General features: G+C 45.8%; 1 protein-coding gene across 4 annotated transcripts in view; it reads left to right on the top strand.

Moving 5' to 3' along the window:
• Positions 1 to 18,163, top strand: part of SIPA1L1 (signal induced proliferation associated 1 like 1) — a 362,171-nt gene that overhangs the window by 299,673 nt on the left and 44,335 nt on the right. For all 4 annotated transcript variants that reach the window (XM_059182928.1, XM_059182927.1, XM_059182930.1 and 1 more), the window contains one exon: positions 14,429 to 14,578. In XM_059182928.1, coding sequence (XP_059038911.1) covers positions 14,429 to 14,578 — 150 coding nt within the window. The remainder of the gene's footprint in view (positions 1 to 14,428; positions 14,579 to 18,163) is intronic.

Genomic DNA, 18,163 nt, shown 5'->3' with positions numbered 1-18,163 from the left:
AACTATTGTACCTTTATGCGTTTTGTGTGCTATTGCATAAAACATTGTCACTTAACTAGCTCAGAAATATTTGAGTATCGTGTAGAAATAATTTATAGACAACAACGACAAAAAACTAGCTGTCTTTCTAAACTTCCTCACTTAATCCTGGAGATCTGCTTACAGAGCTTCACCAGTCACCACAATAAAAGATGCCTCCCAAAGTGGCTACTTTCCCATCTGGACTCCTCTTGTTTTCATCATTTTCGAGGAGGAAAATATCCGAGAGATCTCTGAATAAACTCTTTGTTCTCCACATTCCAGACTTGGCTCTCCCTGAGGTGTGTGTGAGCTGCAATTCATGATTTGGCCCACATTTTGAAAGATGAACTGCAGGAACTGATTGTTTGGAGAAGGACCTTCTCAGTGCTATTTTCTTTCTCTTTCAAGACAATCATGAGACTTTTATAAGTTAAATTGTTTTGTGTGGTTTTCTTTATACAGTATTTCATATAATAACAGAGCAGGATATATTTTGATTCCATGCTGAATTTAGTTTCTGCAACAGAAACTGAAGCCTGTTGCTGAACATCCTGACTTCAGAAGTGGAAATATTTTTTGTAGCTAATTGTCACCTTATGATGCAAGCAGATTTCAGTGCTAGAGAATGCATCAGCTCCCTTATTTCCAGAGGGAGCTCTCTGATTCCTGAGGGCACTTGTGTCTGCCCTTCATCTTGACCACTCCCTGTCCCCCACCCCTGGGGGAAGGGGAATCTGAGCGCTGTCCCTGAAGACCATCAGAGTAGCCCTGGGGCCCTCCACGCTTTAGAGATGAAAGTGGCAGGAGCGAGGTTGCCAGTGGTTTTCAGAGAACTTTAACCTCCACTCAATTAAAACTTCTTAGTTTCAGGTATCTTCAGAACACTGGACTGGTATCTTGTATCTTAACAAGGAGGGTTTATGTGACCTGTGAAGTCTCAGGTGTACATATGCAGGATATTCGGATTATCTGACTCCCCTTCCTTTTGAAATATGTGGTGGTTTGATAGTCATCTTCTGTGGAGTCTTAAGAGTTCACTTTCCTATCCCGTCATCGCTCATTTTCAGTAATACATTATTTCTTTTTGTAAGTTTTAACTTGGAGTCACAAATAGAAGGTGCTCTCTAAGAACCTTTGTTTTGCTACTGTTTCAAGGATAATCCGATAGAGAACAGACATGACATTCATCAGGAATATTTTCTGAGTCCTCCATGAATCCCCAGATTTGTAAATTTACCTGGAAGTATCATTTTCTTCTTGAAATGTAGTAAAATGTTACCGGAAGGCATCCCCTCGTGGTGTTACTGAGAACGGAACACCTTCCTGAAATGGGGAAGGCGGGCTCCTGGCTGCCGGATTTTCCTCATCTGTTCAGCCTTCCCCTTCCTGCCGGTCCTGCCCTGGGCATCATTTGCATTTGTACCTGGGCAGTCTAAAGTATGACTCCTTTCAGATGAGTTGCAAGTGGTCAAAATAAATGCCATTCTCTGCCATACCTTGAATCTTGCCGTATTGATCACATCGTGAGCCTAATACTGAGAACAGAGTACTGCCTTTACGTAATTTTCATTCCATTTATTTTCCTCCCCAACATGAGGCAAGTCATACTGAACTGGTGAGAAACCAGCTGTTTTTAAGCTGAAGCCAATAGCCCTCTCATGTGTGCCCTGCCCACATTCGCTACTCAGATCTGCCTGCTTCATTCACCGTGGCGGGTTCCAGCCTGCTTTGCTTTCGATGAAAACACCAATTACTGCCTGTAGAAGTCTAGTTTTCATTGCATTTTTATGTAAGATCCCAGACTTCAAGGTCATTAGGAAGAATTTTTTTTTAATACTTGTGGAACAGATTTTTCCTTTTTCCTTTAATACCAAGGGCATGATTTTTATAACATACCAAAATGTGTTGGTGTTTAACGTTCCTAATAAGAATTATTTCACTGAATTGTGTTCTGAATACATTGTTGAGAGAAGCTGATGCAGTACAAGCAGAGGGTTCATTTGCCATCCAAATAGACTCAAGTCTAATTCTGTTTGGCTTAAATATGTGAGCTTTATGCGCTCCAGGTGGCCTTTTGAGTACAGGATTTTATAGTATTTGTGGGAGTAGTATTTATTAACAGAATTAATATTTACTCAACAAAAATAGGTAATATGACTCAAAAATATCACTATTTTGGCCTCAGATTTATCTAGAGTATAAGGGTAGAATTGGAACTGAAATATCTACCGTAGCGCATTGAACTTACTGCATTACTGTGCTTAAACCTAGTGTGGGACCAGTCATAAAGCCCTGATGCGTGTTAATGTATTTCAGGAGCTTTGCCAAACAACAGGCATCTTAGCATAAGGAATTTTCCTTTCCTTTTTTTTTTAGTTGAAGCATCACCAGCCTTTATGCAAATATTTGGTGTTGGAACTTAACCAGCTTTGGTACTTTTAAGTCGTGCCTGGATGCCACTGTTCCCTGCATGCCCTGCTTTTAGCTCTGAGCAGCTGGGGGGAGTCCTTCCCCACTTGGGAGGTTAAGGCTGGCTGCGTGGAGCCTCCGTGCCCCTTCAGCAGACACCAGCCCCCCACAAAGGGCATGATGGTCATGTGCCTGCTCAGTCGGTGTCCTTAAGGAGATGCTGAATTTATTTCAGCAGTCCCACGCCAGTCTTCACTGTTACTTTCTGCTTTATCATAAGGCAAGCGCCCATTTGATCCCCCAGTGGTGGTTAGACGGTTTAGGACTTGCATGTCCTAAGTGCCGTCTCCCTGGCTCGTAGTTGTTTGTCTTGAGTTGAGGACCTTGAAACCCTAGAACTTGAGAGTGTCGCTGTCGCTCCATCTACATCCCTGCCCTCTGTGTTTCTAGAGCTCTGGCCCCCGGATGCGGCAGTCTTCAGTTCATCCGGCACCATTCGCTGCTCCCGCTTTCAGACTCCTTTTCTCTGTCTTCCAAAACTTTGCCCCTGGTTTTTTGTTTGTTTATTTTGTTTCTTTTTTGTTTGTTTCTCCTTTTTTTTTGGTCAGCTCTTTGCACCTGTCTCATTGCTCCCCCAAACTGTGTGTCCTCCAAGACTCTTTCCTCCCGTGGCGTGCAGTGCCTCACGGCGGGCTCATTGACCTCCACCACATCCCCAGCGTGCGGGCAGTTCCTCAGTGGTGTAGCTGTGCCTTGACCTCCTTTTCACTGTTCATATCCATTTGCCTGAGGACGAGCTGAATCTGCCCTTGAAGGTCACGCCCGTGTCTCCTCACAAGCCCGGGAGGCCTGCAGCCAAGGCCTGTAGCCACGCCCCTGCTCGTCCATTCCGTCCTCTTTCTCACATGTCACCAGGCACAGTGAATGGCTGTGCCAGGGCCACAGGTATCCAGGGCAGGGCTAGGATTCCTAATCGCCTTCCTCTCCACCCTGTGCCCCATCCCACGCCCATCCAGGTAGGAGTCCCAAACTTCTCTGAGCTCTTGGTTTTCAAGCTTCCCCAGTCATCATCACAGGCGTGTCAGGTCACACTAGGACTGTTCTGGCCCAGACCACGTTGCAGACTTGGGGGACGCGCAGGCTGATAGAAGTGGAGGCGCCCCTCATCGCCGCCTGCTGCCAGCCGTCAGCGCGAGTCCGTCGGCCTGGGAGCCCTGGCTCAGCTGGCTTGCACCTTCCACCCGCCACCCCAGGCTCTGGACTGTGAAGGACTCCGTGGCTGGGTTTTCTGTCCTTGATGCCTTGATGTGAGTGGCCCTGCTCGGACTGCCCTTCCGCTCCCTGTTTCTTACAACTGGTCCTTCCCAGAACCGGTTCCAGCGGACCCTTGAACAACATGGGTTCGGACTGCATGTGTCCACTTGTGTGTGGGTTTTTTTCACAGCGCAGTGCTGTGAATGTATTTTCTTTACTAATATTTTCCTTTCTCTGCTTACTTTACTGCAAGAATATCGTGTATAATATATACAACATAGAACACATGTGTTAATCAGCTGTTACCAGTAAGGCTCTGGGTCACGAGGCAGCTCTTAGTAAAGTTTTGGGGGTGCCTAAAGTTATACATGGATTTTCACGTGCTTTAGGGGTCGGCACCTCTAATGCTCACATTGTTGAAGGGTCAGCTGTAAATTTCATTGTAGTCTTACTTGGGGATATTGCCAGTTTTAGCCTGTCTTATTCATCATTATATCCCAAGGATTAATTATAAATTCTGACATTGTCATGGGCCCGCAATCAATTTTTTAAAACTTTATTTAGTAATTAAACCAATGAACAAAAGAACTTACTTAAATAGTAGGAACAGAGGTAAATCAATTCAGGAGAAAGTACATTTTTTTTACTTTTACATTTTTTGTCATTTTTTTGCCCTTCTTTATTGTGGTGTAATATATATGACCTGAAATGTACCACGCTGGCAGTTTACGTGTAGAGTCCTGTGGCTCTGGGAGCATTCACTGTTGTGGCAGCCTCCCACTGTCCCATCTCCAGAACCTCTTCAGCCTGGCAGAACGGAGACTGTCCCCGTTAAACAGTCCTTTCCCATCCCTCCCTGTCCCCCTCCCCACCCTTAGTGACCACCATTCTATTTTCTGTCTCTGTGACTTCTGTTTCTTATATAAATGAAATTATAAAATACTCATCCTTTCAGGACTGGTTGTTTCACTGTAACATAGTGTCTTCGAGGTTCACCTGTGTGGGGATTCTGACCTGTGTTAATGCAGGCTGCTGTAGCAAAACTCCACTGGCCAGGTGGCTTAAATAGCAGACACTGATTTCTCGAGGCTCTGGGGGCTGGGAATGCCAAGGTCAGGTGCCCGCAGCTGCAGTTTTTGATGAGGACCCTCTCCCCAGCTGTGGACAGCAGCCTTCCTACCATACCCTCACACGGCAGAGAAGGAAGCTTTGGTTTCTCTTTTTCTCCTTACAAGGGTACTGATACCATTGCGGGGGCTACGCTTTCATGACCTTGTCTATGACCAGTCAGCACCTCCCCCAAAGGCTCCCTTCCTAATATCATTACAATGGGGGTTAGGGCTTCAGCCCATGCATTTGGTAGGGGTTGGCGGGCGGGAGACACATATTCAGTCCATGACACTTCCTTCTGAACCTGAATAATTTTCCTTTCCGTGTAGATACCACATTCTGTTTATCCATTCATCCTTCAGTGGGCACTTGGCAAATCAGTTCATTTTTATAAAATTTAAAAGATCAGTAGAACTGAAGCATTCAGTAGTCTGACAAAGCTATAGAATTAAAGCTAGATTTAGATAGAATTCCTTGATTTTTGTTGGCTTAATTTTAAATACTCCTATTTTAAAAGTATATTGCGAGTAAAGCTGTCTCAGACTGACTCAGAGTGAAGTGTGAGTTGTTCTTGATTGAATTTCGTATGAAGCTTTCCATTTAGTGGAAACCGAATTACAGTATTGTATTTATTTATGGCCAAGAGGAGGAAAAGCAGAGGACCATATTTGATGTAAATTCACTGGGCTCTTTTTTTTTTTTTTTTTAAGATTTTATTTATTTATTCGACAGAGAGATCACAAGTAGGCAGAGAGAGGAAGGGAAGCAGGCTCCCCGCTGAGCAGAGAGCCTGATGTGGGACTCGATCCCAGGACCCTGAGATCATGACCTGAGCCGAAGGCAGAGGCTTTAACCTACTGAGCCACCCGCGCCCCTCACTAGGCTCTTAATGCTCCTTTTCCCCCAACTCTGCGCAGGAGCTGGCATCCTGTGGCATCCACACTAGGATTAGGGTCAGGTGGGATGCAGGCTCCCACGTTCAGATTATAGTACAGTGATGTTTCCTGTTTAAGTGTTCAGGAAACGGGCACAGTGCTGGAGTTCCACATACCCCCTGTTCCCTTTCCTTTATGTACTCCAGACAGACCCAGGGAATGAGACCAGAGTGCTCCAGCATGGCCCCCAGCCCAGGCTCTCCAAGTGCTTCGAAGTAGCTGTCATGCGCTCAGCCCAGACACATGTCCCCACCGGGCTTCCCCCAACATGTCCACCAGTGTTGCAGCGTGAGCCACTGGAAAACTCCCACATGTGCCAGGAGCGCAGAGGCCTTGGTTCACATGTGAGTGCTGGGAGTGATAGACAGTGGGAGGTTCCCTGCTCCCCCCTGTACTTCAGGGCACCACGCATCAAATGGGCACTAGCCCCACGCCCCAGAGCTGATACAAAGATTGACCAAGGCGGTATGGTTACGAACAGGTATGGTTTAGAACAGGCCTGCCACATAGGGAGGCTCAGAAAATGGTGGTTGCTGTTTGTCACTGTTGTCCTTTTTTCGCTGCTTTTCCAGACAGAGCTTCCTTGTGGGTGGGTGATGTTGAGCGAGGGTGGGGCAGATCATGTTCCACTGGAGCATTTTTGGGCTGTGGTGGCTCGGCCAGCCTGGGCCGGTGAATCCGTCTGCAGCCTAATCCAGGCTAGGCGTGTGGTAGGTCAGTGTGTTTTCACAGGCACATTGTATTGTCTTCAGTGACAGTGTCACGGGTGACTTCGGTGAGACAGAGGATGAGTTCAGGAGGCCTGCTGTGCTGAGAGCAGTACTGATGAGCTGTGCATTTGCAGGAAGTATAGGAAATTCTGGCAAACCCATCCATGCAAATTAGAATGACCTTCAAGAGGATCTGATGAAGCAGTTGTGTTCTGGGAAGAGCCATAAGGGGGCTTATGACCATGCTGCTCTGTGTGTCACAAAGGAACTGTACTCCTGTGAGTGCCCAGCAGCAGGGTCTTACCCTCCGACCCAACGCTGGGAGGCTGCTACCATAGGACTGCCTGAGGAGTCCTGGCCTGGCCATGCCCTATGGGAGGCTCTACAGAGGCCCACAATGGCCCTGAGGCTACCTCAGCCCCTATGTGTGTGCACGCACGCGCGTGCGCACACACACACACACACACACACACACACACAAAACATGGGGAGGCCTTTCTAGAAGTCATAGCTAACATATGTCTTGCTGTCACTCTCCTCCCCGTGGAGAAGTTAGTCCTTTGCCTGATGAAGGCACATCAGCTACATGAATACATTTCTCAAGAATTTAAATAACTCACGGGGGAAAAAAGTACATTCTGCTGCCTTATATTTGAAACGACTGACATTTTTCTTTAAGATCTGTTGATTGCACAGTATATACATATATATATATATATATATATATATATATATATGTATATACTTGTAGAAATTAGTTATAATGAAGACATATGAGCCACCAAACCCACTGCCACAATCATCTGTGTGAAATTTTCCCCTAAGCCTTTTTGTTCAGGGTCCTGGATAATGAACGGGCCAAGGTCAGCTTCCGCTTGTGAGAATCACCCAGTATGGTTATAGAGTGGCCGTTTGGGATCTGCCTGTCGTTAAAGTACTTGCTGAGAAAAGTGGATTTAATTTCCTTTTTATTTGCAGGACCAATTGCTATGTATCATTAGATGGGGAGAGGGTCCTTAGGGCTGGTCTTAAGAGCTGAGGTGCTCTCTCACTCGAGAGTGTGTTTCTGCGTGTTGGGTGTATTTGGGCTGAGTGCTGGGTGCTTGGCGGTGGCCGTACCGTAAGAGGGCTCATGAGACCCTGCTTCAGGCCATGTAAAGACGGCCCTGAGCCACTGGCTCTGGAGCTGCAGGCTCATTTTAAGGAGCGCAGTGCAAACACATAAGGAGGGTTGATAGGGAAGGGGCTCACTCCTGTACCTGTGGCCTGCTTACAGGTATGTGCTGGAGTTCACTGGCCCCTACAGTCCCCACTCTGGAGAGACTCTGAGCCCAGCCAAGTGAAACAGCCTGGAGTGTCCCAATCTGCCACTTTTTGTTTGACTCTCTCAGCTTCCCATTATATTTTTTAAAAGGACAGATGATCATAGTGTATGAAATACGCCAAAATAAAAGTAGGGGTATAGAGATGAAGATGGAGTGCAGCCTGGAACCGTGGCCAGCAGCAAGTGGTTCAGACTTGGGTACTAGTAGGGTCTGGTGGGAAAGGAAAGTGGGTTGTGGGGTGGAGGTTTTTTCTCCCAGCTTAGGGCAGCTGTGAGGAGAGGACTGGGGGTCTCGGAGACCCCCCAGAGGGGGCTGCCAGTGCGCAGCCGCTCTGAGCGGAGGCCAGCATGGCGTGCCGTCATTCCGCTTCTGCTTCCCTTATTCTTGTTTGTAAACTGGGACAGGGAAGGAACTTATTTCGTCTAGTTTTTTAGTCTTTAAAATTCTAGCATGTCAAATCCAAACAAAATTGTGAATTCTTTTCATGAAGGATTGTGGGTATTGGCGGAGGGTAAGACTAATCGAAGAAGCTAGTGTTTGTGGTGGGCTAATGGATCCTCAGCTGTCTGTATCTCCCTCAGATTTGACTGTTTAAGGTCAGCTCCGGCCATACCAGTGCTTTCCTCCAGAAGCTTCTGTGCATCCCTGTTATCTGACAGAGAAGGGTTGTGCTTCCTTGGCCCACCACAGGGGGCTCACCCTGCAAGACCCACGCATCCTCCCAGTCACAGCCCCTTCCCATCTTCTGCAAGGATAGAGCTCTCACCTAACTCATGGCGGCCACACACACCCACACTCCCCTGTGTCCCAGTTCCTGACTTCTGTGGAAATCCGTGGCTTCCTACAAGACCTATTCCAGATACATTTCTTCATAAAGCTTCCTTTCTCCTAGTTTTCGCAGTAGGAGTTGACTTCTAACCTGCCTGAGCCCCCTGACACCCTATGTGTTCCGCTCTCATGCCATTTACATTTTATTTGTGTTTTATGTAAAAACTCTAAGTCGGTAGTATTGAGTTCATCCTCTGTGCCAGGCTCTATTCACAGTCCCCTGTGTGAGTTTTCTCAGTTCACCCAACAGCCCAGGACCTTGGTTGCCCTTCCCCTCTTTCTTCAAACACGGATGCCCAGGGATTAAGAGATGAGATAATTAGCATAGAGTGCTAGCAGGCTGGTGGTGGAGCTGGGGTTAGCATCAAAGCCATTGGCCTCCATAGCCTCCAGCGCCATGCTACAGGAGTGAAATCTAGCACCATACATAGACCAGAGCTCAAGACAGATGAGCTTGTCAGATGAATACATGCGTGTTCGTGTGTTGGGGGCCCCATTGCATGCACTGCAGTCTGGGCCGGCTTCGCAGAGCAGCCTCTGCAGGTGCGCAGAGCCCCACGCTCGTGAGGCTCTGTGCTGGGTTCTGTGCTCTGCTGTCCCTGTCTTGACAAAGGGGATTCTTTGTTTTCATTTTGCAACTGAGTCCCATGAATTATGTGGCTGATCCTGCAAGCAATCCATTTTTATTTTCTGTTCTTTCGAGTCACCCTTAGATAGAAAATTGACTCTTGTCAAGAGGCCCCCATGATGGACGCCAGGCTGGGAACTTCTAACAGCGTGCCAGCAGCTGCGACGTGATGATTCATTTATCTCAGTGTGATGGATTGCTGTATTTTCCTAATTGTGTAAAGAAGTTATCCCTTGTTGTAGAGTGACCTTGTCGCAGGAGGCTCATCAGAACAGGATTTTCATGATCCATTCTGAACAGCTGATATGAACTGCTTGTTCAGAAAGCCAGGGGGCTAGCTCTGGTTCACAAAGAACACGGTAGAAAGAGATGAAATGACAGAGGGACAAGTGGCTTGAATTAGAATAGCTTGTTCAAACTTTGGTCTGGAGATAGCACCCAAATTATATTACAGTGAATCATTTGTGAGAATTTTTTGTTTTTTTTTTTTTTTTTTTTTTTTTACAAAATTCTGGAAGAATCCTGGTTGATCTACATTTCTGAAGACAGATTTTAACTTGGTCCTGCTCTCTGGGTGAATAGCATTTTAATTGCTAAGTTGTGGTAAAGTGCTGTGCTTAATTATGGACTCAAGTATCTAATTTGTCAGTCATTGGTGCTATTTGAAACCCTCTCTCTTGTTTTTACCATCATTCCACTGTTTGCACTTGGGTTACGGAGGGCCTCGTCTCCTTGGACACATCTAGGCAGTGCTGTCACTTTGGAGTATAAAGCAGGACAGAGAGGCATAATTAAATCTATATGTAACTACTCAGGAAAATGTTTTATCATTAGCCACTCAGATACTAAGAATTCTTTATCCACAAGTTGATAAATTATAATCAGTCATGATCTGAAGAGATCAATTTAATGAGACTCTATTAATGTTAATACTGTGTGTATAGACCTGTGAGTTGATTTATGGGAAGGGCATGATGGAGTGCAAGAGTTTTACTTTATTAGAAATCTGAGTTTTGTGGGTAAGTCTCTTCTCCCTTTGCCCTGGTGTAAGAATGCTTCTGGAAAATGAGGGACTGATTCTGATCTTGGACCATCTCTTCCTTAATGTCCATTCCATTCAATTCTGTTTCCATTGCAGTGAAATGCATTGCATATAAATGAAAAGCTGGTCTTAAGCAGAATCTTGTGGACTCTGGAGGTATTGTCTAGCTGGCTGACGATTATGACTTTTTCAGTTGCTGCATTTTTCATGGGATCAGAAAGCCCTGGTGTTTTGTTTCTGCAGAGGGAAGTCATAGGGACCTCCAGAGAACATTTAATTTCAGTTGCTTTAAAAACATTTAGTTATTTCTTGGCTAAATTAAAAAAAAAAAAAAAGTTGGGAAAAGAATCTACCAAAATTAACACTAAAAGGTTTAGACATTTCCTCACAGTGACCGGAACATTCCTGGAAATTCTTACATTCCACAGAATTGAAAAGTCTCACAGCCGCTGAAAGATGTTTTAGTGTGAGTCCTCTAAACCTATTTGGCATTAATGTCCAGAAGTCAGAGGCTTGTTGAGACTAAGATAGTAGAAAGATCTCAGTTTCTCTCAAAAGAGAAGAGAAGCCCTAATCTTACACTGACTTTTCAGTGGTGCTTTCAAATACAGGGGATGGTGGGGTGGAGACAGCCAAAAGGTCAGCGTGCTGGCTTCCTCTGTGAGCCAGTTTGGGGGTCCCCCTTTTCCAAGTGGTGGGACAGCACGTGGCTGGCCCAGCTTGAGTCACAGCCAACCCCAGGCTCTCTCTGGCAGAAGTGGACTGCCCAGCAGGCAGCACCCCACCCCAGTCACTGAACGAGGGCTGTTCTCAAACAGTAATTGTGATGGTATTCATTTCGGACTGTTAGAAAAAAATAGTAAGTCATCAGAATAAGAGCTAATTCTGAAAATTCCTTTGCCCACCATACATACGCATCTAGCGTCGTAAAAACATTTGGATGGCATTCCATCGGTTTCTGTTTGTGTGTTCTATGTGTGTGAACAGACAGAAAACAAAGCCACTATTGAGTTATATAAATGCAGAAGAGGGATGGGAGTGAATGCTGGCCTTCTGGAAATGCTATTTTTTCACTTTGGGATAACTCCAGTAACCAAGTAGAATTTTCTGATACATATGCCAAATAAAAGAGCTGAGGTTGAGAACTAGCATGAGATATGTTAAATTAATGTACGTTTTGGAGAGCAGAGTAAGCAGAGCAAGCTCTAAATACAAATGTAAAAGTTACATCTGACTTTTCCTACGGAGTCCGTTGTCACTTCCTTTCGGAAACACAAACATCTGAATATTTACTGTAGTTTAATTCACTGGCATGACTGGTTCAGCTGAAGAGAGTTGGAGGGTCACAGGTCCCCCAGATGTTGCAGCGGCCCTGACCTGGCGACCATGCTCACACTGTGTCTCCTTTGTTTTCATCTTTCTTTAATGCCTCCTCCTCTATGCGGCAGACACACAAAGTCTCCACAAACGCAGCTAGTCCCTGACCCCACTGAGGCTGCCCCACACCTACCCTCTGCCGAGCCGGTATCCGCCAGCCGTGGAACTAGTCTTTCTGTGAGTCTGCGTAGCAAGAACAAGATCGCTGATGATGACCAGGGGAGCTTAGGAACTCGGCCTCTTGTCCCAGCTTCTCATCCCATTCCCTCAAGACCTGGCATCCTCGGTGTCCTTATTCGTCGCACGGGGCAATGCCTAGAGGAGCCGTGGTCAGGAAGTTCTCTTGCCACTGCACGTCAGAGCGAGGATATGCTCAAGAGTGTCTGGGGTCATTCCACCGTCCCTTTTTCTCACATTTAAGGAGGAACGTTAACTTTGAAGCTGTTCTAATTGCTTTTTAGTAATTAGTAATAATAGTCGCCAGTTTGGGCATTTTATTATTAGTGACTGACTGTTTTCCAGCTGATGTAGACCCACCATGGCTGTGAACCCCTGGCTGGGCTTCTGAGGTCACTAAGGGCCCTGATCCTGAACCCGCCTTCTGTTCGTCATTTTCTGCCCTGCCGATAGGGGCCTCCTTCTGTCAGCAGACGTGTTTGAAGCCACCAGAAATGTAAAGGGAAATAAAGCTCAGAGCTGCCCCTTAAGGAGCATGTCTGGCTGGGAAGATAGACACACATAAGACTAACCTTTCGGATGGATGTGTGACAGCGACACAGAAAGCAGGCGGTGGGGGCCCCCCAGGAAGTTCTGATTAGGCATTCGTGGACCTGATGTTGGAATTAGGTCTCAGAGAAAAAGGATTTTATGTCAGAAAGGGAGACAAGAGGCAGCGAGGACGAGATGAGTAAAAGTATGCACGTGGTAGCTGTGTCTGAGAACAGGGGCACCCCGAACGTGTCCAGGATGGAGGGTGCGCGGAGGCGGCAAAGAGCACAGAGAGAAGGAAGGGCTTAGACAGGATGGTCCAAGGCCTGGAAGAAGGGGCTGGGGATCCGGTCCTCTTCTCTGAAGGCAATGGGAAGGCGTGCAGAGCATAGTGCGAGTCCCATGGCTCGGCCTGGTGGGGGTGGGAGGAGTGGGCTGCACAGAGCCTAGAAGTCAGAAGACCAGTTAGAACAGAGCCGTGCTGCTCCAGGCCACAGGGAGGACAGTCAGCAGGCTGAAGACCAGCCACCGCCTTAGTCTTCGCGTTGTCAGGACCAGCCCCCAGGCTGCCTGACACACTCACTCATTAAAAGTTGAACTTAGAGCAGTTGATGTGGAAGGTGAAGAAAGGGGGGGGGGGGGGGGGAGAAGCGGACAGTTCCAAGGGGTTTAGCTCAAGATACCAAAGGCAGGAGGGACAGGTTTGGGGGAATGGCAAAACCTTGGGTTGGATGAGGTTTAATTCGAGCTGCGGGTCAGGGTGTTGGGTAGGGACCTCCAGGAGACAGTGGGAGAGGCTGGGCTTGTCCTGGAACAGATTGAGAATCTGGATTCTCAAGTCTTTGGAACAGATGGGTTCGGGAGTCATGCTCTCAGCATCCACCCCTGTTGTTGTTCTGTTAGAAAAGCCTCTTGTGATTCTGTTATCCCTTGTGTCACCTTCTGGCACCCGAACCGCATCCTGTCCTGCTTCAGAAGGCACATAGTCGTGCTGTTAGAAAATGCTCTAGATCAGCGAATCAGGGTCTGTCCCAGGCTGCTGAACTTTGGTTTGAGTAAAAGATATCTTTTCCTGCGAAAACACCTGTGCAGACCTGCTGCAAGCTATCCCTGGAAGCGGAGAAGAGTTGTCCTTCTCTGGGGGACAGCAGTGGCTTAGCAAAGAGCAGTGGATTCACAGTCAAGGGTCCCAGCTTACCGAACCAGTGACTTTGATCCCGCTGCCTCAGCTGTCCCGTGGAAATGGCTTGCCTGCTACAGAGTCAGGTGCTACAGAGCTGGTGGTGCAGCCAGCTTTCACCTCCGAACTAGAATCTCCATAGTGAGATGGACTTCACGTCCATTCACATGGCCATGTCACCTACTGATGTCCCCGGGGCTACGCTGTCATCCACTAGAGGAGAGGAGGTAAAGGACACAATCTGTCCCAATGACAGAGCTCCGGTGTCTGTCCCCAGCGCCTGTCAGCAGAGTGAGGAATCTGGGGCACACCTCTACCACACTCTTACATAAATTCACTAGTGCCAATTAAATTCAGTAACTGACACGCCAGGCATTTTTTTTATGGGGGTTTTTAGATGGTGATGCTCTATAATCAACCCCATTTATAAATACTAAATAGCATAATCTGAATATTCATTCCCCACTTTGAGTAAGAAAATTGGAAAACAAAGACATATACGAAGAGTGCACTAGTCTCACTGTGGTCACACTCTGGAAGAACCAGTGTGAGAAATTGGAATTAATTGCTGTGTCAGTGTCACTGGGGTTCCATTATCCTTTGCACTGCCATACTAGGAATTCACTCCACTGAATTTTGGCAGCTTTGGGAAGCATACATGTCCCCCCCCCCCCATTATTTTTTGACGTCCCCCAACCACATCCCCTTCAAGGCCATTCTCCAGCTGTTCCCTGAGGGAGTCATTTTATAGGGAAGTTTCTTTTGTAGGCTTCCAGCTGGCTTCATTTTCACTACCTCCGCGAAGTGGCTTTCTTTGTCGTGTTTATATGATATTATCCATCATGCACTGCCTTGGGGCTTTCCCTTGGATTGACTTCATATTTTTGGTTTGCGCTCACAGGCTGTCTCCCGGTTCAGACATCTACGTGACGGTCTCCTCCATGGCTCTGGCAAGGTCCCAGCCCTGCCGTAACTCCCCTAGCAACCTGTCTTCATCCAGCGAGACTGGCTCTGGTGGAGGCACTTACAGGCAGAAGTCCATGCCCGAAGGGTAGGTGTGGCGCCCATTGACAGCGCTGTCTTTCTTCTGTAATTCAGACAAGCCTTGATCACTCTCAAAGGAGCAAGAGGGAAAATGTGGTTAATACCGCAGATAGAACTCTATACATGTTTTAATGTCTGGTTAAACCATTTCTCAGGAAGTTCATCATTCTCTGGCCTCCAAGGGCTCCATGGCAGAGAAATCAGGTTACTTTCATGTCTCCAATTGTATGCATTGCCTAGTTTCATGGTATAGTAGTTGCATAGTTCAGGTTTTGTTTCTTCCTCCAAAGCAAACTCCATAGTACTGGCTAGAGTTTGTGTTGGTGTTGCCGTTAAAGCAGGGGAAATAATCATCCTAGCCAAAGCTTAAAATTACTTTTCTCACACTTTCAAAGTCTCCTGTGACTTTAGCTTGAGAGTTTTTCTGGCTGGCTTTCTTTCTTTCTTTCTTTCTTTCTTTCTTTCTTTAATTCCTTTTTGGAAAACACCAAACACCCAAAGGTTAACTCTTTGCTTCTGACAAGACTTAAAAATAAAAGGCTGAGCATACATGATTTTAGAGGCTACTAAAGAGAAAAACACCACCACGACCGCCAGAATGTCTGAAGCTGGGACATAATTAGCAGCAAAACGTTACATGACACACACATGCCCCCTTTGCCCAGAGGAAGAGTAAAGGAACCATCGAAGACATCCTGCTGGGCCATCTCTCTGGGAAAGGTGGTAGAGAACTTGGAACTATTTGAAAATCAAATGTGAGGCATTTATAAAAACATGTTTCTATTGAGTTTTCCCTATATATATATTTTTAACAAATGCACAATGATTTGGTTACTTTCTTGAGATTTTATCATGTTATAAAATAGTCATATTTACTAAGAATACCTTCATAATGGATATTTTGTTATAGCATTTTGTTGGTTTTTACAACCATTTAGTGTTGTTGTTGCTAAATATTTATGTTAACAGGAAGTAGGTAATAAACCACCACTCCCTCTGCCATCTCCGTGTCCCCCCAGGACTCCCCTAGTAGCATATCTAAAATGCACATGTCTCTTTTAATTACTTTAGTGACAATGAGAAAAAAAAGTTAGCTCTTATCATGAGTTAAAAGGTTATATGATTTTAAGTATTACTATCATACCCTACCATGGGCCCAACTAATTATTTGTTGTTTTAATTAGTAGATTTTAAATGGGCCTGGTTTGACTTCAAAAATAAGAATTCACTGCCTCTTCAGTGTTGGTACAGCAATAAGACATAAGCTAACAGCAGCAAGAGCACTGTTTTCTTGTGACCTGATACGTGTACCCTCGAAACGTGTACCAGAAATGTAAGCCGAAATCTGAATATCTTGGTGAATGTTAGCAACACAGTTCCTGTGCCCATCCTGCAATGTTTTTAATTATTCAACCTGATCTGTAATGCCAGCCCTACCGTAGGTGATATTGAGGGTTTTTCCATTATTTGTGAGGTTACCCGGTAATTGTTGACCATAGATGTGTATCTATATCAACATAGATGTTGACCAAAGATGTGTAACATCTTTTTTCACCTGGACTGCTCTTTGATAAGAAGGTAATGATCCAGTGTTCTCTAGAGCCTGGGCATTTTTGCCTGTACCAGTGATAGAGGAGACGGTGCACAGTCTGACTCACGTGCTTGTCCCATGGGCCAGGCTGGATTCTAAAGTTACCCTTATCAAGAGAAAGATGATCTCCTCTACTCTACAGCATAGCCCCGTACATGTAGGTATGTACCATTGATGGTGGGGCAGGACTGTATGGGGTCCACGGCAGACTCAGTCCTGCTCAGCTGTAAGAAGCTCAGTAGCGTGGGGTAATACCAGTAGATCAGAGCAGGACATGGTTGTCATCCACATGTGTAATCTGCTCATTCCTAGTCCTCCCTCTGCTTTAAGGGGCCCAGTATCTGCCTTTGTGCCCCCAGTGCAGAATTCTGAGACTACCCAGATGGGTTGAGAGATGAAATTTAGCAGGGTGACTGATAATGCCCGTTCCACACAGGTTGGGGGAAGGTACCTGCGCAAGTTTAGGATGGCAACAAGAGATAAGTAGAAAGCAACACTGTGAAAAAGACAAAGGGTTTGTTCTACTCTCCTTGGAGATTTGTCTTCAGACTACATGCTTGAGGGCTGTGGAGTCAATGGCCAGAGGCAGGGATGGGCTGAGTGAATGAGAAGCTTGGAGATCGAGTCCAGAAGCATAGTGGAGGGCCCACAGCCCAAAGGTGAGACAGAGACAGGCCACTGTAGCTTCCTTCTAGCACTCTGCCATGAGGGTCGAAGCTTGTCCCTGAGGACCACTGAGATCAAGAAAGGAAAGTTGTAGAGAAGTTTCCAGCCTGTGATGAGGAAAGGCCATGAGCCTGCTCTGCAGCCGTGGACTGGCTCATGAGTTAGAGAGTCCCTGGTCCCTGAACATGCCTCGTGTCAGCCAAATGGTACCTGCTTCTCAAGGTAGGATTGAAGGACAGCCTTGCTTTATCGCTTATTTAAAACCAGACAGCCAGAAAAGCACTCAGCTTTAAATCCAGAGGTTTTAAAAGTTGTCTTTGGTTTCCATTGCTACCAAAAAGGAGAAGCAAGACTGAACCCATGTCTAACTTTTATATCTGTGCCTTTTTAAAAAGTCTTCATTTATTGCAAATTTGAAATAAAATCATAAAATCATAGGGCCAGTTGGAGGATATTGACTGTTCTTGAGCTAAACAAGGACCCTACCTAGGGAGGAAATGGCAAATTTCATAATTAGAGACTCACCCCACCAACCGTTTTTGTTGTCATTGTTAATGAAAATCAGCATCATTGCATCAATTAATAAATACGTACAAAGATGCAAACAGTTTTAGTCATTTTCTTCCAGATGTTTGGATCAACTTACAGGAAAGGCAGAACTGAAATCCACACACAGTCTGCAGGAACCACTGTTTTGTTTCTTAAACAGCACCTTTCATTGAAATTTTCACAAGTCAGTTTTCTTGTTTAACATAAGAGAGGTAACTTCCTTTAGGAAGGTTTGTGATTGAATTTGTAAGCAATTGTCATTGTGCAGAAGTAATTTAGGGAAATGTTAGAGTACAAGGTTCATGTTAACAGCCTTCTCTCCTTTGCAAATGCTTTTGTATAGATTTTTCTCCCCATCCATAAGATAGAATTGCCATTTTACAAATAAAGGCATGGAGATAAAATTCAAGTGACTTGGGGGGGGTGGCTGGAACTTGACTCCAGGCCTCCTCATCTCCCGCTCTTTCCAGTGCACCACTTGCTGGGCCTCCCCATGCATTTATCAGTCCCTAGCAAATAGGACACCTGTCATAAGCCTGAATCAGTTGGGATCTGTTGATCTTTTATCACATTGATTACTCATAAGTTCGTTAGTAACCACACACAAACGTGTAAGTGTCCACATGAGTCTTTGAATTTTTCACTCTGGCCCTTTCTCCTGGGATCACTCAATATTTACCAGCTGATATTGCTAATCAAGGCATGTGCTTTATAATTAGGCATATATTATTATTCTACCCAGGGTAAAATAAAACTGGCTCATTAAATAACTAACAGTTCTTTCCA

Source organism: Mustela lutreola, chromosome 7 (genome assembly GCF_030435805.1).
Source record: "Mustela lutreola isolate mMusLut2 chromosome 7, mMusLut2.pri, whole genome shotgun sequence".
NCBI classification, from domain to species: Eukaryota; Metazoa; Chordata; class Mammalia; order Carnivora; family Mustelidae; genus Mustela; species Mustela lutreola.
Note: the sequence above shows the minus strand (reverse complement) of the source record. Positions and strands in the feature narration are given on the sequence as shown.